The sequence below is a fragment of the Amphiura filiformis genome, chromosome 13, assembly GCF_039555335.1.
Source record: "Amphiura filiformis chromosome 13, Afil_fr2py, whole genome shotgun sequence".
Lineage (NCBI taxonomy): Eukaryota > Metazoa > Echinodermata > Ophiuroidea > Amphilepidida > Amphiuridae > Amphiura > Amphiura filiformis.
In genome coordinates this window covers 46,484,062-46,506,268 of record NC_092640.1, presented here as the reverse complement: position 1 = coordinate 46,506,268, position 22,207 = coordinate 46,484,062, and the positions used below count along the sequence as shown (strand labels likewise).

At 36.4% G+C, this 22,207-nt stretch overlaps 1 protein-coding gene across 1 annotated transcript in view; it reads left to right on the top strand.

Annotated features, from left to right (window-relative positions):
• Positions 1–13,228, top strand: part of LOC140168430 (uncharacterized) — a 48,810-nt gene extending 35,582 nt beyond the window's left edge. Inside the window, exons 21-27 of the mRNA XM_072191822.1 lie at positions 2,805–2,958; positions 5,123–5,242; positions 6,870–7,165; positions 8,502–8,579; positions 9,088–9,251; positions 10,623–10,739; positions 12,467–13,228. Of these exons, the coding sequence (XP_072047923.1) occupies positions 2,805–2,958; positions 5,123–5,242; positions 6,870–7,165; positions 8,502–8,579; positions 9,088–9,251; positions 10,623–10,739; positions 12,467–12,720 (1,183 nt within the window). The 3' untranslated portion in view covers positions 12,721–13,228. The remainder of the gene's footprint in view (positions 1–2,804; positions 2,959–5,122; positions 5,243–6,869; positions 7,166–8,501; positions 8,580–9,087; positions 9,252–10,622; positions 10,740–12,466) is intronic.
• The last annotated feature ends 8,979 nt before the right edge of the window (positions 13,229–22,207 follow it).

Below are 22,207 nucleotides of genomic sequence, written 5' to 3'. Positions count from 1 at the left end.
CTAAACATGCCTTACAAATCACTAATTAGTAGAACGAGACATCGTTTTTACTAACTTTTATTTAGTAGAACTTACAAAATAATGTTTTCAGTGAAGTCAATATACAGTTGATCTAAAAATACACGCTATGTTACATTCTCATCTTTTGAAGTGCAGAATAAAGCTATTATATGCATGGTACATGTATGATTGAGGAAATCTTGAGCCTAAAAACCTTGCTCCTGAGGAAGAAATCACAATTTGCACCCCTGGGGCAGAGATGCACTGTGATTGGTTGCTGACTTGTGCAGTATGACACAACAGTTCAAATTTAATTCTGGATGTGACTTTACAAGACATATACCTACTATCAGCATACCTGAAATAATATTTGTCAGTGGTTTACAACGGTTAAACTGTTATCAAGCATAATGCCAAAGGTCTAGTCATTAATAATAATAATGAAGTAGATCAGTAATGTGCCGGTATCACATCTAAAAGATGACACTAATGGTGCATTCACACATAAGAGCAATAATGTGAAGGTTAAATTGTGAAATTGCATCGGTTAACCCTATTCTATCACCCCCTATCAATTTCGTGCCATATGGCACGAAATGGCTTAATATGCATGTAAAAAAAATGTAAAAAACACCTTTTTCCTAATACAACTACCATGTACACATCATAAAATGGTATTAAATGTTGGAAACCTGCATTTTTTGACCATTTTTAGGCTAAATTTTGCCCTAAAATAGCCCAAAATGTCCATAAACTTTTAAATATGGTCCAAAGTAACTTTCGGATTTCTTTTTATCATATGTAGAAACACGGCAGTGTATTTAAAACTGCATAAAAATGCCACATTGATGTACTCATACACTTCAAAATTGTAAATGAAAATAATTTTTTGATCATATTTGGCTATGAGCTCATTATTCATGAGCCAATTTGCATAATATTTACATAATTAAATATTAAACTTGTTTTCTAAAAGCTTAAAGTCCAAGCTTGCCAATGGTATGCCACTTATTGGTTTTTACCCAACCAATAACACTGCAACGCAGTAGTTAATATGATACCTCCACACCACTCAAATATACCACTTTTGTGGGGGTAATAGAATAGGGTTAAAATGATGGGCGTCAAGGTGGAGGCATTGCGGCCGCTTTGCGTCGAGAACTGCGCAGGTCGAGAACCACAAATTTTTTTTTACCAATCATTAAAGCCATAATGTACAATCTTATAATATGAAATTGGTTAATTTTTTCCAAACCTGATTTTTTTGGCATATTTGTAATGCTTACACATATCCTAACTTGCACCTAAATGGAATCAGCCAAATTTGTTGTGTTTGTTGGGCAACAAAGCAAAGTTTGACAAATGTCATAATTCATTATGTCCTCCTATAGAACTGCGTGATGAACAGCCAAAATAACCAGCAGGGTTTCTTTCACTTGACCATGTTATTTCAGCTCAAAATGGACAGAAACCATTCCCGATAATTATTACTAGCATTTTGAGTATATAATAACAAATTTAGAATTTGAAGGATTCTATTACCCCCACAAAAGTGGTATATTTGAGTGGTGTGAAGGTATCATATTAACTACTGCGTTGCAGTGTTATTGGTTGGGTAAAACCAATAAGTGGCATACCATTGACAAGCTTGGACTTTAAGCTTTGCGAAAAACAAGATTAATATTTAATTATGTACATTTTATGCAAATTAGCTCATGAATAATTAATGAGCTCATAGCCAAATATGATGAAAACATTTTTTGATTCACATTTTTGAAGTGTGTGAGTACATCAATGTGGCATTTTTATGCATTTTTAAATACACTGCCGTGTTTCTACATATATTAAAAAGAAATCCGAATTACTTTGGACTATATTTTAAAAGTTTATGGACATTTTTGGGCTAATTTTAGGGCAAAATTTGGCCTAAAAATGGTTAAAATATGCAGGTTTCCAACATTTTAAACCATTTTATGATGTGTTAATGGTAGTTATATTAGGAAAAAAGGTGTTTTGTGGATGGAGAAGTGATAAATTATCAAAACTGTTCCAAAGATAAGACTTAATTTGTGCAAATATTTTTTTACATGCATATTAAGCCATTTCGTGCCATATGGCACGAAATTGATAGGGGGTAATAGAATAGGGTTAATAAAGGTAATAAAGGAATTTATTTTGCATAACATATTGCTTTCTCAAACATTATGTACCATATTGTCTGTAATTATAGCTCAGACCTCTAATAAACACCAACACCCATGTTTTTAAAATCAATCTGTTCCATTAATGTGAAAATAACATAAAGGAGCCTATATTTTTTATGGGGTGATCGGCATTTGACAGCTTAAACTCTCAAATCAATCTGGAACTGATCCAGGAACCTGTCAAATTGTGGTAAATTTTTTATGGATGTAGATTTTGTGAAAAACACATCAGTTAACATCAAAACAGGTGTAAAACAAACCATTTATCTCAAGTTTCACAAGTTTTTACATCCATAAACATGCGTGCATGCATCTATTGTTATTGGCAGTTACAGTAATTGTGGGAATCCTTTTGTGTGTGGGTCACTGTAGCTACCAGACAGTAATACCAATGTTTTAATATGAATTATTATTGTAAAAAAGACCTTTAATTAATTCCCCCCATTTGGAAAATTCAACTGGGGTGTAACAAGTGGTTTCTGGAATGAACTAGTCATGATATATGATGACATAAAGACACACAAAAATTCCAGTTTATTAACTTTGTTCAACTTATACAGTACAGCAGACTCAACATGTTATTTTTCATTTTTATTTCAGGTTTGTAAATGGCAGCACACTACTCCATACTGCATCCTACTTTGGTATTATACCAGTGGTCAAAGTTCTCCTGAGAGAGCGTGTTGATGTCAATTTACTGGACTACAAAGGAGCTACGCCATTGCACAGAGCTAGGGATCCTGAAACAATGAAGGTAGTTAAGGGATAATCATCATCTTTTTTTACAAATTATCTTGAAAGACAGATTTCTTTGAATCCTGCCAACCCCTCTCCTTCAGCTCAGTTAACCATTGGCAGCATTCAAATCAAAGTGGTGTTCTGTTCACCTGAGACAACCAGAAGTGTTCTATGGAGAATAATTTTCCAACCGAAATATTTATTTTGAGTAAACATTATTTCATCATTCCGTCAAACATAAACAATGTTATGTCAAATTATAATATAGATACAAAAAGAAGAAACCAAAAAGATGCAGAACAATGGCATAATTGTGTAGCACAGATGAAAAGATTGAAAGTTCTGGGTAACCTACAAACTGAGCTTCCTCCTCATACATGCTGTCCCTCAATGTTTGAGTATTAACGCACAAGCTCTAAGTGTACAGTTTACCTATGCAAAATTCCGGAACCTAGGATTAATTGCAGATATCAGAACTGGGGATGGCCCCCCAGTGGTATGCCTGATTGGGGCACCCCCCCCCCACACACACACAACTCAAATAAGACAGCAAGAAATATTCCTTGTTCTTAGTACTGTTTAAATATGCACACATTTGGTAAATCCCTTGATTTGGGTATAAAATGTGTAAAATTGCAAATTTTCGCCAAATGTGTATCAAGTTTCACTTCAAATAGTCATGAAACTGACAATTATTGCACACTGAGTGCACAGATATCTCAGGAAAATTGGGCTAATATATTTCTTTGCTCCCCTGAAAAAGAGTCCAGGCAGGCCACTGTGGTCCCTCTTCTCTTTTCAAATAGCTCTGACACTTAATGTGCACAAAGATGACTCTTGCTGACAGCCAAAACTGCACAGGATGTCTGACAACCTAATAACTGAGTAGGTTGTTTGAAAGACTCTTCTATGAAATTTTAAAAATGGCTGACAACTCTCTACATTCTCTTGTTGGTTTGGGGAGAAAGAGGTGTTAACATGAAAACCCAGGCACATCTAATGTTCAGCATGAATCAGGAGAAAAATGTGCATGATGATTCAGAAGGAGGGATAAGATTAGGATTAAGAGATTATGGTGAGGGCTAGGATTAGGTTATAAAATTGGATTGATTGAGCCCATATTTCTTGGTCGAACTATGAGTTTTAAAATATTGGAAAAGATGAAGTCAAGTCCAATATTATAAAACTCAAAGCGAGACCATTAAATATTGGGCATAAAGCATCCAATTTTATCATTATTATGTTTTAGATCCAATATTTTCAGACACTGGGATCCATCCAAACATAATAATGTTATGATTGGTGACGACCAGTATTCCAAGTTGCACCCAATTTTTATTTTTGATAATCAAAGTTTGATGAAATTGAACCCTGTGTATCTGTGTCCTATAAATGGCTCCTGGTAGGTGTTGTAGTTCCTTAGCATAGAGGTGGGCAAATATTTTGTTGAAGATAAAAAAAATGGTTAGGATTAGGATGAGTGTAATATATTTGAACACAATATATCCACATACTTCACAATAAATTAGCCATTGAGTGAGTAATGAATTGCAACAAAATTATGGTAGAGAGTGAGTTTTAAGAATTGCCTTAGTGATCCTGCCAGGAAATATACCCCTTGGAACATGAAAGCTTTAAAGCAAATTTTACCCCAAAGCAGGTTTTGGTCAAAAATGTACCCTTTGGTCTCTTTGTAAAAACAGTTTGAAAAAGTACATTAGACACAGTTTTTATATGATCAGAAAAACAGCCCCTTTATCTTTAAACCTGTAAATGTGTTGCATGATTATTTGCCTGATCGAGACATTAACAACTATTAAAAAAAAACCTGTTACTGATTGAGTTTTTATTACCTTGATGTTGCGTACTGTTTAGCATTGCTCTCCATACTTGACAAATGTGACATGATCAAGGGGAATGAGTCACATGTCGGCCCTGGTTGAAAATGAGTTTTACATAGATTTCTAAAGAGCAAATTTAGAGCTTTCAGACACTGAAAACCCCATGTTGATACGACTTTTCTTTGCGAAGCTACATCAATTTATCAGTCTCTGAAAACAATGTAAAACAAAAGAATTTTAACACTCTCTTTGCCAATATCTCAAAATCAATATTAGCGACATCCGACTCATTTCCCTTGATCGTGTCACAAATGCTGCCTTTGTGTGTTTTATGCATAGATACTGTTGGAGAATGATGCCAAGTTAAGTGCCATTGATGCAGAAGGCAATACACCCTTACATGTTAAATGCTATGGAGAGGCAGGACAACCATCACAATTGGATTGTATACAGGAATTGGTAAGACATACGAGGGGGTATCTAAAAGTTTTTGACATCCCCCAGAAGTAAAAGAGCTATACCGATGAAATTTTGTCAGTGTAATCACTGGTCCTTATGTACATTATGGTCCAAAAATGGTCTCATAAGTATGTTTACTTTCTTCACAGGTGACGCTAGATGGGAAGTAGGCGCATAACCTTTTCATGATAAGATCCTCCACTTTCTTGAGTTTTTTCACTGTGGCCACATCATCAATAAGTGATGGACGTCCACATCTCGGCTCATCTGTGAGGGACATGTGGCCAGTTTGGAAATTCATTTTTCAAAAAGCAATAGTGCCATATGATGGGTAATCATCACCGTAGATTGCTTTCATTTCATCATAGATTTTCTGAGCATTGTAGGCCTAACCCTTCAAATGCAGGAACTTAATCACGCTATGCGTGCCTCAATTTTCACCATCTTGCAGGTTATGCGCCTACTGCCCATCTAGCGCCACCTGTAAAAAAAGTAAACATACTTATGAGACCATTTTTGGACCATAATGTACATAAGGACCAGTGATTACACTGACAAAATTTCATTGGTATAGCTCTTTCACTTCTGGGTGATGTCAAAAACTTTTGCATACCCCCCTCGTACATGCTCTATTTTGTGTCAAATATCAAGGTATTAACAGCTGGTATCATTATGGTAAAGCTGATGGGTTGGCGCCATAGTTTGTTGATTGGCAAAAAAAATGAGACTCATTGTGTATTGATTATGACCCCATTTACACAGAGAGAAGTTGACTTCAATTGCGACATCAAATTCAGATTGCGAGTAAGGATTAGCATAAACTATTTCTTGACGATGTGTTTACACAGTAGTCGACTTCAAAACAAATTATGAATTCCACTTTTATGCCATCAGTTGCTCATGCTTCAAATAACCATAATGAAGTTGAGTTCTAATTACGTGTTCGTTTACACTGCAAAAGTCAAGTGGAGTTTGAACTTGCCTGGGGGTTTTGCAAATTCTACTTGCTGTATTTTTAAACCTGTCTATATGCCTGGATGCTTGCTTTTCTATGGTTTCCAGATGAGTAAACAAACCGAATAAATAAATAAAGAGCTGCTGAAAGAAAGGTTTGTTGGAAATGGTGGAATGTTGTCACCTATAGTGTCACTCAAGAGTGGTTCAAATTGACGGAGTTATAAATGCAATCAATGAAATGTATATTGTGTGGACTAGTCTTTGTGGGTATGGGAGTTTGTAAAACCAGGCAAATGAGGACACGTGAGAAATTTTTGTAAAACAGTGTACCCTCAGAAACAGTGAACGTCCATGGGTCCTAGACCGCAGTGTTTCTAGATGTAAAACACCATAAGGAAATATTATTATAGGTAATGATTGCAGTTGCCAGTATAGGAGGAGTCCACACTTGGATAATAACAACTTGGCCAGGTCCACAGTAAAGCAAAAAATAATCTAAAAGTGTATGTCCATGGTTGGATAGAATAAACTATCATGTGTTTCATAGGGGTAGGGTTGTGTGTTTGTGTGTGTGGCTGATCACCATCAAACAATCAGTCATCAATTAAAAAATGAACAAAAGTTACTCGCATGCACATAACAAATTATTCATTCCTTTTGCATAAAACAGCTCAGCAAGAACATAGACCTTGGTCATCGTAACAACAAAGACCTTTTAGCCATTCACTGCTGTGCCATGCAGGGCAGGATAGATGCCATTCAGCTCCTCCTTGACTCTGATCCTGATAACATTCTCAAGACTGCCATCGAAAACGAGGATTCAAAGACGCCCCCTAGCCTAACCCATCTTGCCTTAGCCAATGACTTCTTGGAATGTGGCCAGTGGCTGGTTGAGAATGGGTTCAATTTCAAAGAACATGAACAGGATATATTGGTGCATAGGCTGCTTACTGAACAGATAAAAAGGTAGGTTTGCATTATAGAGCACAATAAGGCTATGATAACAGGGCCATGACATTTGCATACACTCCTTGTAAAAAATTATGAAGTCACTTCATTTGCAGCTGGGGAGTGTAGTCCAAAACATACATATATGAAAAGGCAAAGGTGGTTGCAGACAGTCTCAATAGTGCCACAGACTTAAATCCCATTGATTGACAGTTGCTACTCCCCATTCCAGAAAAATTTTGAACCATTTTCCCTCAAATTGCAAAAATATTAAAATTTGACTTTTATTGCCAGTTAGGACTAACTAAAGGATTAGGATTTAGCTATGTTTCACTTGGCAAAACAGGATAATATTTTTTTAATCCCAAAAAATTAGTTCTGTATTTTTCTGGAATGGAGAATAGGCATTATTGTACTTATGTTTGTGTTAAGAAAGAAACACTCTATTTTTTTCAAATGTGTCAGGTCCTATTTTTCTTTTCAAATGTGTCAGGTCACATCAAAAGGGTAGAATTTTTTATAGCTTTATTTTTGTGAAATTGCAGAAATGGACTGTGAGGACAATATTAAATAGTCATAGATGCCATGCTGCTCCTCTATTTAACAAAGACAATATTTTAACTCTTGCCGGCACCTGCAAGCTTGAATTGGGGTATCTATGTATATGTACATGTACAGTAATAATCTATTACACTAATAATGCCAGATCTGTATTAAATGGTGTAATGTAGTGGGTAAGTGTGTCTCCCCTGGCAGCTTGCCAACGCTTCCAAGTACAGCCTGCATGTTACTGCATGTATATATAAGTAGTTTTAGACTGGACAGATGTTACCATGGTTACTACATAAACATGTAGACAGTTTAACCGGTATCAGTTGTCAGTAGGGGTTGCACTATTGCACAACCAAGTGCAACAAGTGGCTGAAGCAAAAAATAGGCAGTTAATTTAGGGCTTGCAATATTGCATCTGCATTAATTGGGCAAAGAGTGCCAACTGCATTGAAGTTGAAGCTGCTATAAATAGCTCTTATTTAATCAACTTGAACATGTTGGGGGGGGCAAGAAATTTTTGGTGAGCTGAAAGGGGGGCCAAGCAATTTTTGGAAAGCCGAGAGGGGGGGGGGCAAGTGATTTTTGGCACACATTCTTGGGGCGCCTTTTAAATAAAACACTCCTTAGGAAAACCGTACGGAAACGCTCAAATATGCACATTTTCCTGCTCGCTGTGCTCGCATACTCATTAATTGCGCAAAGAAGTGTGCGGTCACTTATCAAGTTGAAGTGGCAGCAGCAGCAACAAATGCTGTCGTTCTCTAGTAAGTAATATTTTGTGATTAAATTCTTTTATAAACAGCAAACACAGGCTTGATATCATGCGGTTTTTGTTTGAGCATGGAGCAGACTTGGACCAAAGATATGCTGGAGGAAACAGGTGAGACGACTTATTAGATCATTATCATTTTGGATACTGCCCAGCGTCCCTTAATAGGGGGTCATCTACACATGCATTTGACTTTTTATACTGATACAGTTTAAGATGTGATTTTGGATAGCTTCCTTGAATTGAAACTCAAAAAAAAAATTGTTGTGTTGCCCTTAAGTGGGAAAATGGGAAAGTTGGGTCGGACGGTCGGATTTTTTTTTTTTTAAACCTTCAGTTTTTAAAATCCCCTCAAATATTAAATTATGCTTCTTCAATTAGGGGACATTTGTCCATTTTCACTTCTGGATACCTGTTAGACATCAATTAAAGACTAGTCTTTCAATAAAATATTAATTTTAAGTGAAAAACATTTTTGAACAATTGCGACCCTGATTTTTCAGAATTTAGGGTCGGACGGTTTGGGGCAACACAACAATTTTTTTTTGCCTTATTTTGTTACTATGATTGGTCCTACAATTCACTATTATACATTTTGTTGTCTGTTCATTGTTTGTAGTCCATTGCATTATGCTGCGGCTATGACTGGTCCTACAGACATATTGGAGTTACTTGTAGAGTATGGAGCTGACACAGATGCAACCAATGATGACCATTGTACACCACTGTTCTTTGCTTCTCAAGCAAATAATTACTATGCTGCCAGTGCCTTACTTCAGGCTGGTAAGTTAACATTGAAAAATTCAAGAAATTTTTAAAAAAGTGCAGTGTTCCTGGACCTAGAGCTAAATGCTAGTTCATGGTTGACTTTGCAACAACAAAAAATAACATTTAGTGTTTTTATTATGCAAAGGTATAATTTGTGTTCACTTCATAATCTATTAATGATTTCAAAAACATTGGATTTGTATTCAATTTGAAATCATTAATAGAATATGACATGAATACAAATTATAACTTCACCAATTGAAGCCACAAGATGGTTTTTTCAAGTCAACCATGAATGATCCTCGCATATAGCTCCAGGTCCAGGGGACTCCAAATCTGAAAACAAAAATAAAAAAAATTTAAAAAAAAACCCCTTTTTTCTAAAAAAAAAAGTTCTGCTGTTGGGACTGCCGAGATGGTCGGTCGGATGAGGACAAGCAAGCAACTTTTTTATTGCCTTATGCCTTGTTTTAAATTACCCTACCTTCTCAAAACTCACCTATTATACTTTTTCATGATCAGATCTTGGTGAGTCAGTCAGAGATGACAATGCATAAGGGGGGAGCGAGTTGGCGCAGCGGTAGTTCCCTCGCCTTGCACCACTGAGGTCCCGGGTTCAAGCCCCGGCGCGGCTGAAGGACTCATGTGCACTTGGTTTATCCCGATTCCATGCTCGCTCTCGCAGGTTTTCTCCGGGATCTCCGGTTTCCTCCTGTATCGCAAAAATCGGTGATTAGTTGTTTGGTTATCAAAACTTCCTTCACCCAATGAAATTTGGAGAGCTGCACAGATAATTGGTGGATGTTACAATCTAAATGTGGATAGGTGTGCGCTGTTCGGCAGCAACTGGCCTAGTTGATGCGATCTGATTGTGATGATTTACCATTGCAGCGAAATTACAGCACTTTGAGTCCTCTAAGTTCTGGAGAAAGGCGCTTTATAAATCCAAAATTTATTTTTATATAAGAGGCGGCTGTTTATGAGGGCATCTATGCAGCATCTTGAAATGTGTGTGTATGCCAGCGCTTTGAGTGAATGCTTGCGATTAGAATCTGCACCCAATGAAATGCAGACCGATGTCACTGACTCACCAAGATAAAAAATAGTTTAGTCAGCATTAGGAGCAGTTGAGCAACTTTCAGGAGGGGGAATAATCTGAAAATTTGACTAAAAAAATTGTAAATTTTTGTCTAAAATTCTGGAAATTTAAATTATTTAAATTGTCCATAATTACTGAAAACTAATGTGTACCAGTCATAATGATAGTGATACAGCCTACTTGTTGATCATTGGTGGAGCAGATAGTAGGCAGTTTTTGTTTGTACATTATGTGATTACCCCTTCAAGTAAATTATCAACATGTCTGATATACTTGTGACTTTTCAGGTGCCAATGTAAGGCATAAAAGCATCCAAGGCCTAACAGCATTTGACTGTATAATTGATTTTGATGAGTGGTTGGAGTGTGGCTTCTTCACGGATGAAATTAAAGCTAGATTAAAAGGTATGTCAAAATATAAGTACCATAAAATCCATCTGATGTATAATTAAGCTAACAAGTATGGCACCAAAATCAACTAGAAGTTGATTAAAGTATTTTTTATTTTGTGTGCTTATCTTTGTGCTGTCCTTTTGTAGTACGCTCGACACAAATACCTGTGCGTACCCAAGTTGGCTCTCATGATCGAGAATTTGATGTTTTGCCTATATAAATATAAGTTTGAACTCCATGTCATTTAGAATACTTAGCAAAAATAACTATTAGTGGGCTTCTCCAACCCCCTCCCCACCCTCAAAGACAGCACACAAGATAGCACAAGTATAAATTTTCTTAACCCTTGTTATCAGACGAGTAATTTGATATATCTCTCAACAAGATTGAAGCATTTACAATTTTTTATCCCTGTGTGACCTTTCGTGACCTCTAGCAAAAAAACGTACCCTACAATTTGAGTCATCTATCCTAACACCTCATGGTAACAAATATTGGTAGACATGGGTGTTGAACTCAATCCTTAATTAAGGCCTGTATGAGATTTTTGCTCCTAGACTATGTAGGTCGCGCAATCGTGTTATTCTATGAAAAGTACGCTGACGCAGAGGTACATCCTGTCATGATCAAGAATTGGTATTTTGGCTATAGTGAATTCCTTTCATTAGGCAAAAAAAAAGGTTTGTCTCACCCCGACGGATAAGTATGTGACAATGATTCAGCGCATTAGCCTATAGGCCGCTTCTTTTTTAAAAGAATTTTTCCCTCATTTTGGATTCCATGTAGTTTCTTTTACAAAAATTTTAAAGACACTCATCGAGCACCAACAAAAAAAATTTATTAAGCCTGTTGTAATGCCTAGTCGTTTGCACTGCGTTGTATATCTCCATACTCACAGTATAGTACATATACAGCACGACAAAGCAACCAAGCATGCAAACAAGTCTATGTTGTGCGATTTCCTTTTTCTACAAAAATAGCATTCACTGACTGAAAAAAAAAGAAACCCAGCATAACTCTTTTCACTAAAAAAAAATTGCACTTAGCTTTTTTGGCACATTTTTGTGAGACAAACCTTTATTTTGGGCCTAAGCACAAAGTATGGCAAAAATTGCATGTTTTTATTTATTTATTTATCCGAACAAATATTTGGTCCATGTTTTGTAGATAGCTAGGATTTCCCAATTTTGTGAGGGCTCACTTACATTATGATGTCATATAGTGACGTCATATGCAGAATGTTGGTACTTATTTTAGTATCACTGGATAGAGAAGAGTTAACTCAGGAAACCCATAATTATCCATTGGTACCAAGTTGAACAGCATTTGTTTGGAGTAATGTAACATTCTAGACTGACACCCACAGTTTGATGATGTTCAGCTTGATGACTAGGAAATTTTGTGTTGTACTTCTCCTAGAATCTGGGGAATTGATTCTGCGCAAGTGTGTTCAACTTATCTTATATTTTTTAAACATTCAGCGTGTGATATTGTCATAATGGCACAGTAGTACATGGTCACATCGGATGGTGCGCTATGGTTTGTGGCCAAAGTCACACAAATATTTTCATGTTTGGAATGTTTGCTATTCAGTCATCATGCACTGACAAGCATAACTCAATAAAGCAGATGGTAGACAACAAAGGATTCTGTTAACGTTTTCTCTGTGATTTTGCATAGAGCTCACAATATGCAAAGTAAGTACCTTATTTGTATAATTTGTTTTTTATTTCATACAGCTTACAGTCTGAAGCATGCACGTGATCTGGTCAGAGCCATCACTCAGAAAGTGCGAGGTAGTACAAGACGTAAGGGACTCTTTGCACATATGTCCGCCATGTCAATACGTGAGAGCCCACATAGGAGCCATGCACAGACAGCACCAAAATCTGCTGTGTCACATTCAGCGATACTTGGAGGAGGCGGGGAACCAGCCAAGATCAATCAAAGTGTGCTTCCACCTTTGAAACCAAAAGGATTCCTGACAAACTGATGCTGCTCTTGAACAGAGGAGGGAACCAGCAATCGGGAACGAAGATGTTATTCTATCGCTACATATTGAAGCCCAGGGGTTCCTGATAGTGCTGATGCTCCTCTTGGACAGTGGAAGGGAACCAGATAATCGGCAACTAAGATGTATCGCTACATACTGAAGCCCAGGGGTTCCTGATGTGCTGATGCTCCTTTTGGACAGAGGAAGGTAACCAGCAATTGGCAACTAAGATGTATCGCTATATATACTGATGCCCAGGGGTTCCTGATGTGCTGATGCTCCTCTTGAACAGAGGAGGGGAAGTGGCAATCAGCAACTGAGATGTTATTCTATTGCTACATACTGAAGCCCAAGGAGTTCCTGATGTGTTGATCAAGTCACTCTTGCTGGTGGGTGCAGATGTGAACGGTCAGAGGAAGGGAACCGGCTATTATTGTCAACCAAGATGTTCCATCACCGGTGAAGCTAAGAGGTTCTTGATATTCCAATGTTCCGTCTTCTTGTTATGTATGGAGATGAGTGAACAGAGCAAACAAGATATCCAACCAAGATATTTTTCCACCACTGATTCCTGACTTGCAGGTGGACCTTTTGTATGCACATGTATGATTGTGGAGGGAAAATCATTTAACCCAAAGGGATCCTCATAATTAATATTCATGCTCTTACTGTGTTTCTGAAGATCATTGAATGCGAGCGGGATTAACTGATAACCTCCCAATGTAGGTTGTTGAATGAAGAAGGAAAGCAGCCATGGTCAATCAAAGTGTACATAATTCAACCACTGATAAGACAACCTCATACATTGCACAGCTCTTTGTGATTTCTGTAAAGGATATAGAAAGTTGAGCTTATTTGAAATTTTCTTGTCCAAATTTGGGGAGGTGATCTTGAAAGTTAAGCTAGGATTATTTTATATAGCCTTCATGCAGAACTGATGATCCATGCATTATGCAATGTTGATGCAATGACTTGGTCATCTTGATCAGCAATAAATTATATGTACCAAAGAATATGTACAGTGATAAATTATGATGTACCAAAGAATGTGTACAGTGAGATGAGACTGCTTGGGTTTGACATATGTGACATGATCAAGGGGAATGAGTCACATGTTGACCCTGGTCGAAAATGAGTTTTATATACGTTTCTAAGGGGAACATTTCGAACTTTCAGAAACTGAAAACCCCATGTTAAAAAGACTTTTCTTTGCAAAGTTACGTCAATTTGTTGATCGCTGAAAACAATATAAAACAAAAGAATTTTAACACTTTCTTTGCCAATATCTCAAAATCAATATTAGCGACATCCGACTCATTTCCCTTGATCGTGTCACATATGCTCTGATCAGCTTGTAATAGGCGGGACATTATGTATTTATATAGAATGACTTACGTATTTATATAGAATGACTTACACACAGCTGAGCGCATCACCTATACGAACTGCTCTTTGCGTGATTGATGCACGATTTTGTGGATTTACTCGGCCTGAAGTTGCGACTTTATTGACTCGATCGCGCAATAACAAAAAACAAATAATTCTTGCCTATTACGAGCTGATCATAGTATAGGGTACCTTATTCATCCCATTAACCACCCAGGGTGCTTAACAAAATCATTTTGGGTGGACACTTCTTATTTTTTATATTGTTTACAAAATTGCATATATAAAAAAATGGTCCAGAATATGGATTTTATGTGTAGATAGCTCTGTGTTTGATACACATTTAGTTGCATGGATCCTGCACATAATGATAGAGGATCATGTGTAGTAAAGTCACTGGGTGGGTGCTTATAGGGGGATGGGCGGTTAATGGAACACATATGGTACTTAAAATTATCAAAGAGTTTTGGCCATTTCAAATTTTTATGAAATGTGAAAACAGGTACTGTATAGCAGCATAATTTGGCAGTATTTACTTTTCATGATTTTTACTGTTCTCAGTTTGCGTGTTTTTTTTCATTGATTGTTTTAAGCAGCAACACACTATAGTGGAAATTCCAATTGAATGAACACAGCCTGACATAGTGTGATAATTTTTTGCATACACTGCACGATGTACGCCATCTTGGTTAGTAGTGTATCAAAGATCGTGTGTTTGTGCTGTAGTTTGAAATATGTGATATACGATCGCAGTTGGGTCGTATACAGCTGTTGAAAGTTGCGTTCATTCGATTGAAATTCCCAGTATAACGTGTTTTTGTCTTCAAAAATAATTTCTGGTTTTAAAAATGTGGCTGTGAAATTAAGTGCAAAAATCAAAACCTCATGAAAATGTTCCGCTATTAGCTCAACATTATAGTGATATTTTAATTGTATTTTATTTATTGTAATTGTATATTTATGAACAAATATCTTATGTACTTTAGCAATGGGTCAAGTCCAAGGAGGGAATTTCAACTCTATCAACAGATTGATTAAAAACGCACACCTTCCTTTTGTAAATTCCTTGTATTCCATATTAAAAGCATTCTCTTTTTATGACATTTGTCAGTAGATATCCATGAAAAAAGCTTATTTCCAAAATTCCGATACCGATTTTGCATTTGTGAGTTATGCATGATTATGTGTATTAAACTGCTCCATAAGCCACTTTGTTGCAATTCTGGTCTGTTAGCAGAACATAAATACAAATATGATGATATTTTTGCTAAGCAATTATGCTCAGCGTAAAAAGCAAGATCGGCTCGAGAAACAGTTTTTTTATTTTGTGGTCTATTTCCGATTTTGTGCAGAAAGTTGTGTGTGAATTTTAAGAAGTCCATTTTGTTGCCTTTTATGGTCGATATCTCAAAAAATATTTAAAAAAAAACTGTTTTGGGAAAGGACTCTCAAGAAAAAACCAACAAGCATTTTTGGACAGAGAATTTGTTTGTTATGATGTACCAAAAGAAAGTTGCCAAAAAAATCACTTTTTCTGATTTCTCCATAAATTGTTGTTTCTATGTCTTCCTTGATAGATTCCTTGATGTCTTGCCTTAAAAAAGTATACTTTATGTCTTGTGTGAATAATTAAGAAGTTATGGAACTTTTATTACACGCATGTCTGAGAGCAACTGCCTTAAACCATCAGTGAAGGTCTTATCAATTAAGAGGAAGAGTATATAACTTTGAACAAATATATCCATCCATACAGCCATGCAAACTGTTTAGAACAAAAATATCCATCCATACAGCCATGCAAACTGTTTAGAACAAATATATCCATCCATACAGCCATGCAAACTGTTTAGAACAAATATATCCGTCCATACAGCCATGCAAACTGTTTAGAACAAATATATCCATCCATACAGCCATGCAAACTGTTTAGAACAAATATATCTGTCCATACAGCCATGTAAACTGTTTAGAACAAATATATCCATCCATACAGCCATGCAAACTGTTTAGAACAAATATATCTGTCCATACAGCCATGTAAACTGTTTTGAACAAATATATCCGTCCATACAGCCATGCAAACTGTTTAGAACAAATATATCCGTCCATACAGCCATGCAAACTGTTTAGAACAAATATATCTGTCCATACAGCCATGTAAACTGTTTAGAACAAATATATCCATCCATACAGCCATGAAAACTGTTTAGAACAAATATATCCATCCATACAGCCATGAAAACTGTTTAGAACAAATATATCCGTCCATACAGCCATGCAAACTGTTTAGAACAAATATATCCGTCCATACAGCCATGCAAACTGTTTAGAACAAATATATCTGTCCATACAGCCATGTAAACTGTTTAGAACAAATATATCCGTCCATACAGCCATGCAAACTGTTTAGAACAAATATAGCCGTCCATACAGCCATGCAAACTGTTTAGAACAAATATATCCGTCCATACAGCCATGCAAACTGTTTAGAACAAATATATCCGTCCATACAGCCATGAAAACTGTTTAGAACAAATATATCCGTCCATACAGCCATGCAAACTGTTTAGAACAAATATATCCGTCCATACAGCCATGCAAACTGTTTAGAACAAATATATCCGTCCATACAAACTGTTTAGAACAAATATTTACAAAGCAATGAAGGCTAGAGTATAATATATGTGACACAATCTGGTCCATGGGGGCCAAAGGAGGCATTTTTGAAAATTGAGCTACTGTAATGATTACATAATACATACAATATGCTATCATTAACTGAAAACACTAAAGATCTAGCATACTTTATTCTAAAGTTATGAAGTTTTTAGGTGTCTGTTTTCTTATATATTTTATTGTTTTTACTCCATATTTTTACCTTTATCTCAGTTTCAAATTTACCGCCTTTGGCCCCCATGGACCAGAGCATATGCTTTAGCAGGGCTTGGATTTCGACAAGAATCACATAAGATTCGGTTGCGAGAATCAACTTCTCTCATTGTATCATACAGTAAGTGCGGTGACTATGATGGATTTTGATTCTCACAAACCAAGGTGAAATTAGGCCCTGTTTAGCACAAATATTTCCGTCCAATTTTGTTTCACTTGGTAGTGATCAGCTGATGGCTTTCTGCAGTAGTGCTACAGCATGCCAACAAACTGCCCTTGTATGTGTATGTAAAACATTGCAATAGGTAACTTAGCAGTTATAAATATGCCTATAGAACTATTAACCATATTCACATTATTTTAACATGAAAAGATGGTGTATTTACGTCCATTTGGATACCCCATCTGCCCAATTTTGTTCATGTTCATTATTATGCTTTGAGAAGCTTCCATCCTATACTTCATACAAAAACCAATTATTCTGGATATCTGGCACCCACTGGAGTCTTAAATGCCCTCAAGCTGAAATTGGCGACCAATTTCACCTGAACACATAGGTCTCTGCATCAGCTTGCAGTCCACGATCACCATACTTGTATTGTATAGATATCGTAACACCATTTAGCGACCCCACTTTTAATGTAATAGAGAAAATTAAAATTTTGACCAAAAATCACATTTTTGACCAAAATCACATTTTGACCAAAAATCACATTTTGACCAAAAATCATGTTTTTGACCCAAAATCATGTTTTTGACCAAATATCATGTTTTTGACCAAAAATCAGATTCTCAAAGCATAATAATGATGAAATCGAATGGATCCTTTCGCACGATACACAAATATATTGGTCTCGCTGTGAGTTAAAAAGATATCTTGCTCGGCTATCGCCTCGCACGATATCTTTTAAAACTCACAGCTCTTTGTGTATCATGCTCAATCCATCCAATTTTATATCAATATTAACAACAAACAGTTTTAAAGAGCAAAACCTGAATTTAAAAGTTGCATTAACAGCGATCAGTGGTTTATAAACCCAAGCATTGTGGCATGTAAAACCTGCTGTTATTGTCGCCCAGAAATTCAGATCAATAAAATTTACTGCAAATATGAAAATGGATATGAGCACTTGTGACCTTCAAACATAAGACAACAATAATCAATCCACTCATATAGTACTCAATTAAAAAATGAGGTGTCAAAATTACCGTAAATTTTCTCCTTCAAATATCACTACAATTAATAGTTTTAATATTAGACATAAAAAAACACCCTGTTCTACGGGCGGACGGACGGACCTTTCATGTAGGGTCGTTTTTTTTGCAAATGACCCCGAAAATCACCAAAATCTTTAAATATTTTGCAATTTGTGGAAATATAAACATAAAACAATTTTGTTCCTGAAATTTTTGAAATTTGGGTCGGTATTCATTTGTTTCCCAAATTTCTAATCTGGGTCGGTCGGGCCCATAGAACAGGGTTTTCTTTTTTCATTGCCTTATAGGCATATTTATAATATTTATTTAACCCCCCCGACAACTCAAGAAAACAAAAATATTGTTCTTAGTACTGTTTAAATACACAATTAAGCAGATTTTGGTATGAAATGTTTAATTTTTGTGCACTGTGCAGATGCTCCAGTAAAATGAGGCCGAACTATAATACTCACTGCATGGTCAATTTGTTTATTTGCCCTGCCCCCCAGGCACACCACTGGTTAAAGCCTAAGGTACCACCAAACTTGAAGTGAAACAAAGTGTTGAGTACACAATAATAACACATGTACTATACTATCTACTCTGGCCATGTTCATTCTGGAGAACAAACGTTGGTTGCATCACATACATATGAGTTCCAAGTTTAATACCATTTTAAACAAAATCGTTTCACTTACAGAGCTAAAAATTTAATACCATGTTAAACAATGTTAATCAAAAGAAACAATGTAAATTTTACCAAAATTAAAACCTTTAAAGGCTTAATGTGCGATTTCCTTCAAATTTTAAATTTGTCATTAAATACTCAAAATGCTTAAATAATACTAGTAATAATTATCGGGAATGGTTTCTGTCCATTTTGAGCTGAAATAACGAGGTAAAGTGAAAGAAACACTGCTTGTTATTTTGACCGTTTAACACGCAGTTCTATGGGAGGACATAAATTCATACATACACGCTATGTAACAGCGCGAGTGATTGGTCGAGAGCCGGGCATAAACAGCGTTTATGCCCGGTGTCCCGGATGTTAGATCGCGGGTAGGAAAAGTGCAGGAAAATCGTGCATTTTAGTAACTTTTTGTTATTATTTTGATGAAATAAGAATCACAAAAATGTTCTGGTATGTATGAATGGGGTTCATTCATATATTTTCATGACTAAGCGGTTGTTTATGCCCTCGGGCATAAGCGGCCCCTCGGGCATAAACAACCGCTTAGTCATGAAAATATATGAATGAACCCCAAGTCATAATTCTTTGAATTATGACTTTATGTCGACCTTTGCTCTGTTTACCTACAAACACAACAAATTTGGCTGATTCCATTTAGGTGCAAGTTGTGACATGTACGTGTAAACATTACAAATATTCCAAAAAATCAGGTTTGAAAAAAATTAACCAAATTCATATTATAAGATCGTACATTATGACTTTAAGTGTCTTCATAAGAATACCCTGTTGAGGAAAAATAATTGAGCAATAGTAAGTTTGAAGCCAAATCCAACACCAGAATGGTATTAAACTTATATCTGTATATAAAATTATTTCGTTATGAACAGTATGTGATGTGACCAATATCTACAAAGCCAGGGAAGCTGCTGTATACCAGGTGGTGGTCGCATTGCATTCTCTAAATTTAGTAAATTTTCATCGTCAACCATGTAATTGAATGGGATTATTTTGAAATTTTAAAACGCTTTAAATATCACAAAAAATAGGCCTATGTTAATAAATAATATAAATACAAGCTAAAACTGTTGGGGTTCGAAAATGAACCCCACAAACCGAGTATATGGAAAATGCCATATACGGCCGGGCGGTTTCACAAGTTGCCGGCTCTATCATGCCACTCGCCGCCTGCTGTATACCATATCATCCTAAGACCTGTGCTAGATGGAGAATAAACAGAACAAATCATTCCATCTGCAAAGCTAACAATTGCATGTGTGTACATTTTTTTAATGATTTCCATTTTACTCAACAAAAAATATTTTTCTTTTACTGTGAATATTGGGATGAAGTTGTATTTTTGAAAGTTTGGCCAAAACAGTGTATAATTTTTGTATTATTTATACAAACCACAGCTTTTCATGTATGTTACATTGGGCATTGTAAAACCATGACAATATTTTTATGTCACATGATGCAATAAAAATGATTATATCAAAGAAAAATAGGCCTATTTATTAACACTGTCATTCATTACTGTGTGTTATGTGAGGAAGATAACATCAATCATCATGAAATGTGGAGCTCCACGGTTGAAGATAGAATTAAAGTGTAGAGAGGGGTATAACACCCAAGTTTGTGATACGAACACCTCCACACAAAGTGTATGAAACTCCATAGTTGAAAACATCACATTTATGGAGTATACAATAGTGGGCAGTTTTATTACTAATACCTTGGGGCTCCCCCACCCCCCACCCACCCAATTTGTTTGCCCCCACCCTACCAGTTTTCTGCAAGAGTACATGTAGGTGGTCTTACTAATGGTTACCTCCAGGAACCCCTAGATCTAGCATGGGTACCCAGAAAATCCTTGAGAATTAAACCAATAAATATTGGGCGTAAAGCATCCAATTTTATCATCGTTATGTTTTGGATCCAATATTTTCACACGCTTGGAAGTTGATTGGTCTTTGCAATTAAGCTGCAGAGTGAATTAATGAAAATGTAGGAAATAATATGCAAATCAGCTCATTAATATTAATAAATATGCAAATAAGATGCCACAAAACTATACAGCACATCAGGCCACCATATCTTATCACCATACCAAATTTGAAGTTGATCGGTTATTGCTTAAGCTGTAGAATGAATAAATGGTTTTGCTTCCGCCCGGAAAGAAACAATCATTTGGATGATAACATAAGCCACACACATATGTGTGGGGGCCAAAAAGGCAGGCGTTCAAATCCCGGGGGGGTACTCAGTAGAAATGACCATACGGGACGTGCCGCAAACATGGGTAGCATTTTCAGCCTTCTGGTATATCAATGACCCCTTTTTCAAAGCCTATTTTGGTATATGAATGGGTCCTTTTTCAAAATTTTCTCAATTTTTTGGAAAACAGCCCAATTTTTCCTTAATCTAGCAAAAAATTTCACAATTTTCCCAAAATTTTGGGAAAATTTGTAAAAACTAAGACAATTTTGGGTAAATTCGGCCGAAAATTTTGACTTTTGGTATATCAACGCGTCCAAATTTCTTGACAAATTGGTATATTTATGGGTCTATACTTCCAAAATCTCAGCGGCACGTCCCTACCAAAACCAAACTTGAGTACCCCCCCCCCCCGGGTTCAAATATGCCAAAAAAAAGGGGGCAAAGATGATTTTTGGCAGGCCTCAAGAGCCAAGCAGGCAATTTTTAGCAAGCCATTTGAAAATGTTACTCCCTACCCCAACCCCCATAATAATAATTGTTGCACATACCCAGAGGCATCAGCCCGATGATGGGGGAAAACTGCCCCCAGAATATTTTCAGGGATAAAATGGGGACGCTGCGGCAAAGTGTATAATATGTTCTTAAAATTACTAAATAGGCCCTATGGAGGAAAACTGATAAATGGGGACAAAACTAGGCTTCAGCCCCCACACTAAAATCCTGGCTATGCTCCTGGGGCTCAGTACTGTCAGGCCCTATTCATTCATTTGTTCATTCATTTTATTCATTCATTCCCTGGATTCAATCAAGTTGGAGTGTTCATACTTTGGTGGTGGTGAGGAGACTGGGAAAAATGGAGGGGTCAAAAAAGTTTTAGGTCTCCAAAAAGGGGGGGGCAAGCTTTCAACAAGCAAATACCAAAAGAACAAGAACATACCAAATTTTAATGCAACCAGCAAGTTTTTTGGTCTTCCCGAAATTTATATTTGCCCCCCGACCAAGAAAGGTGGCTACACCCCTGATAAATGAGTCTTATGCATTAAAAAGCTTGAGTATGTGCCCAGATGTTGCTCTCAATTTCCTTTTTTGTGTGTGTTATTATTGGTT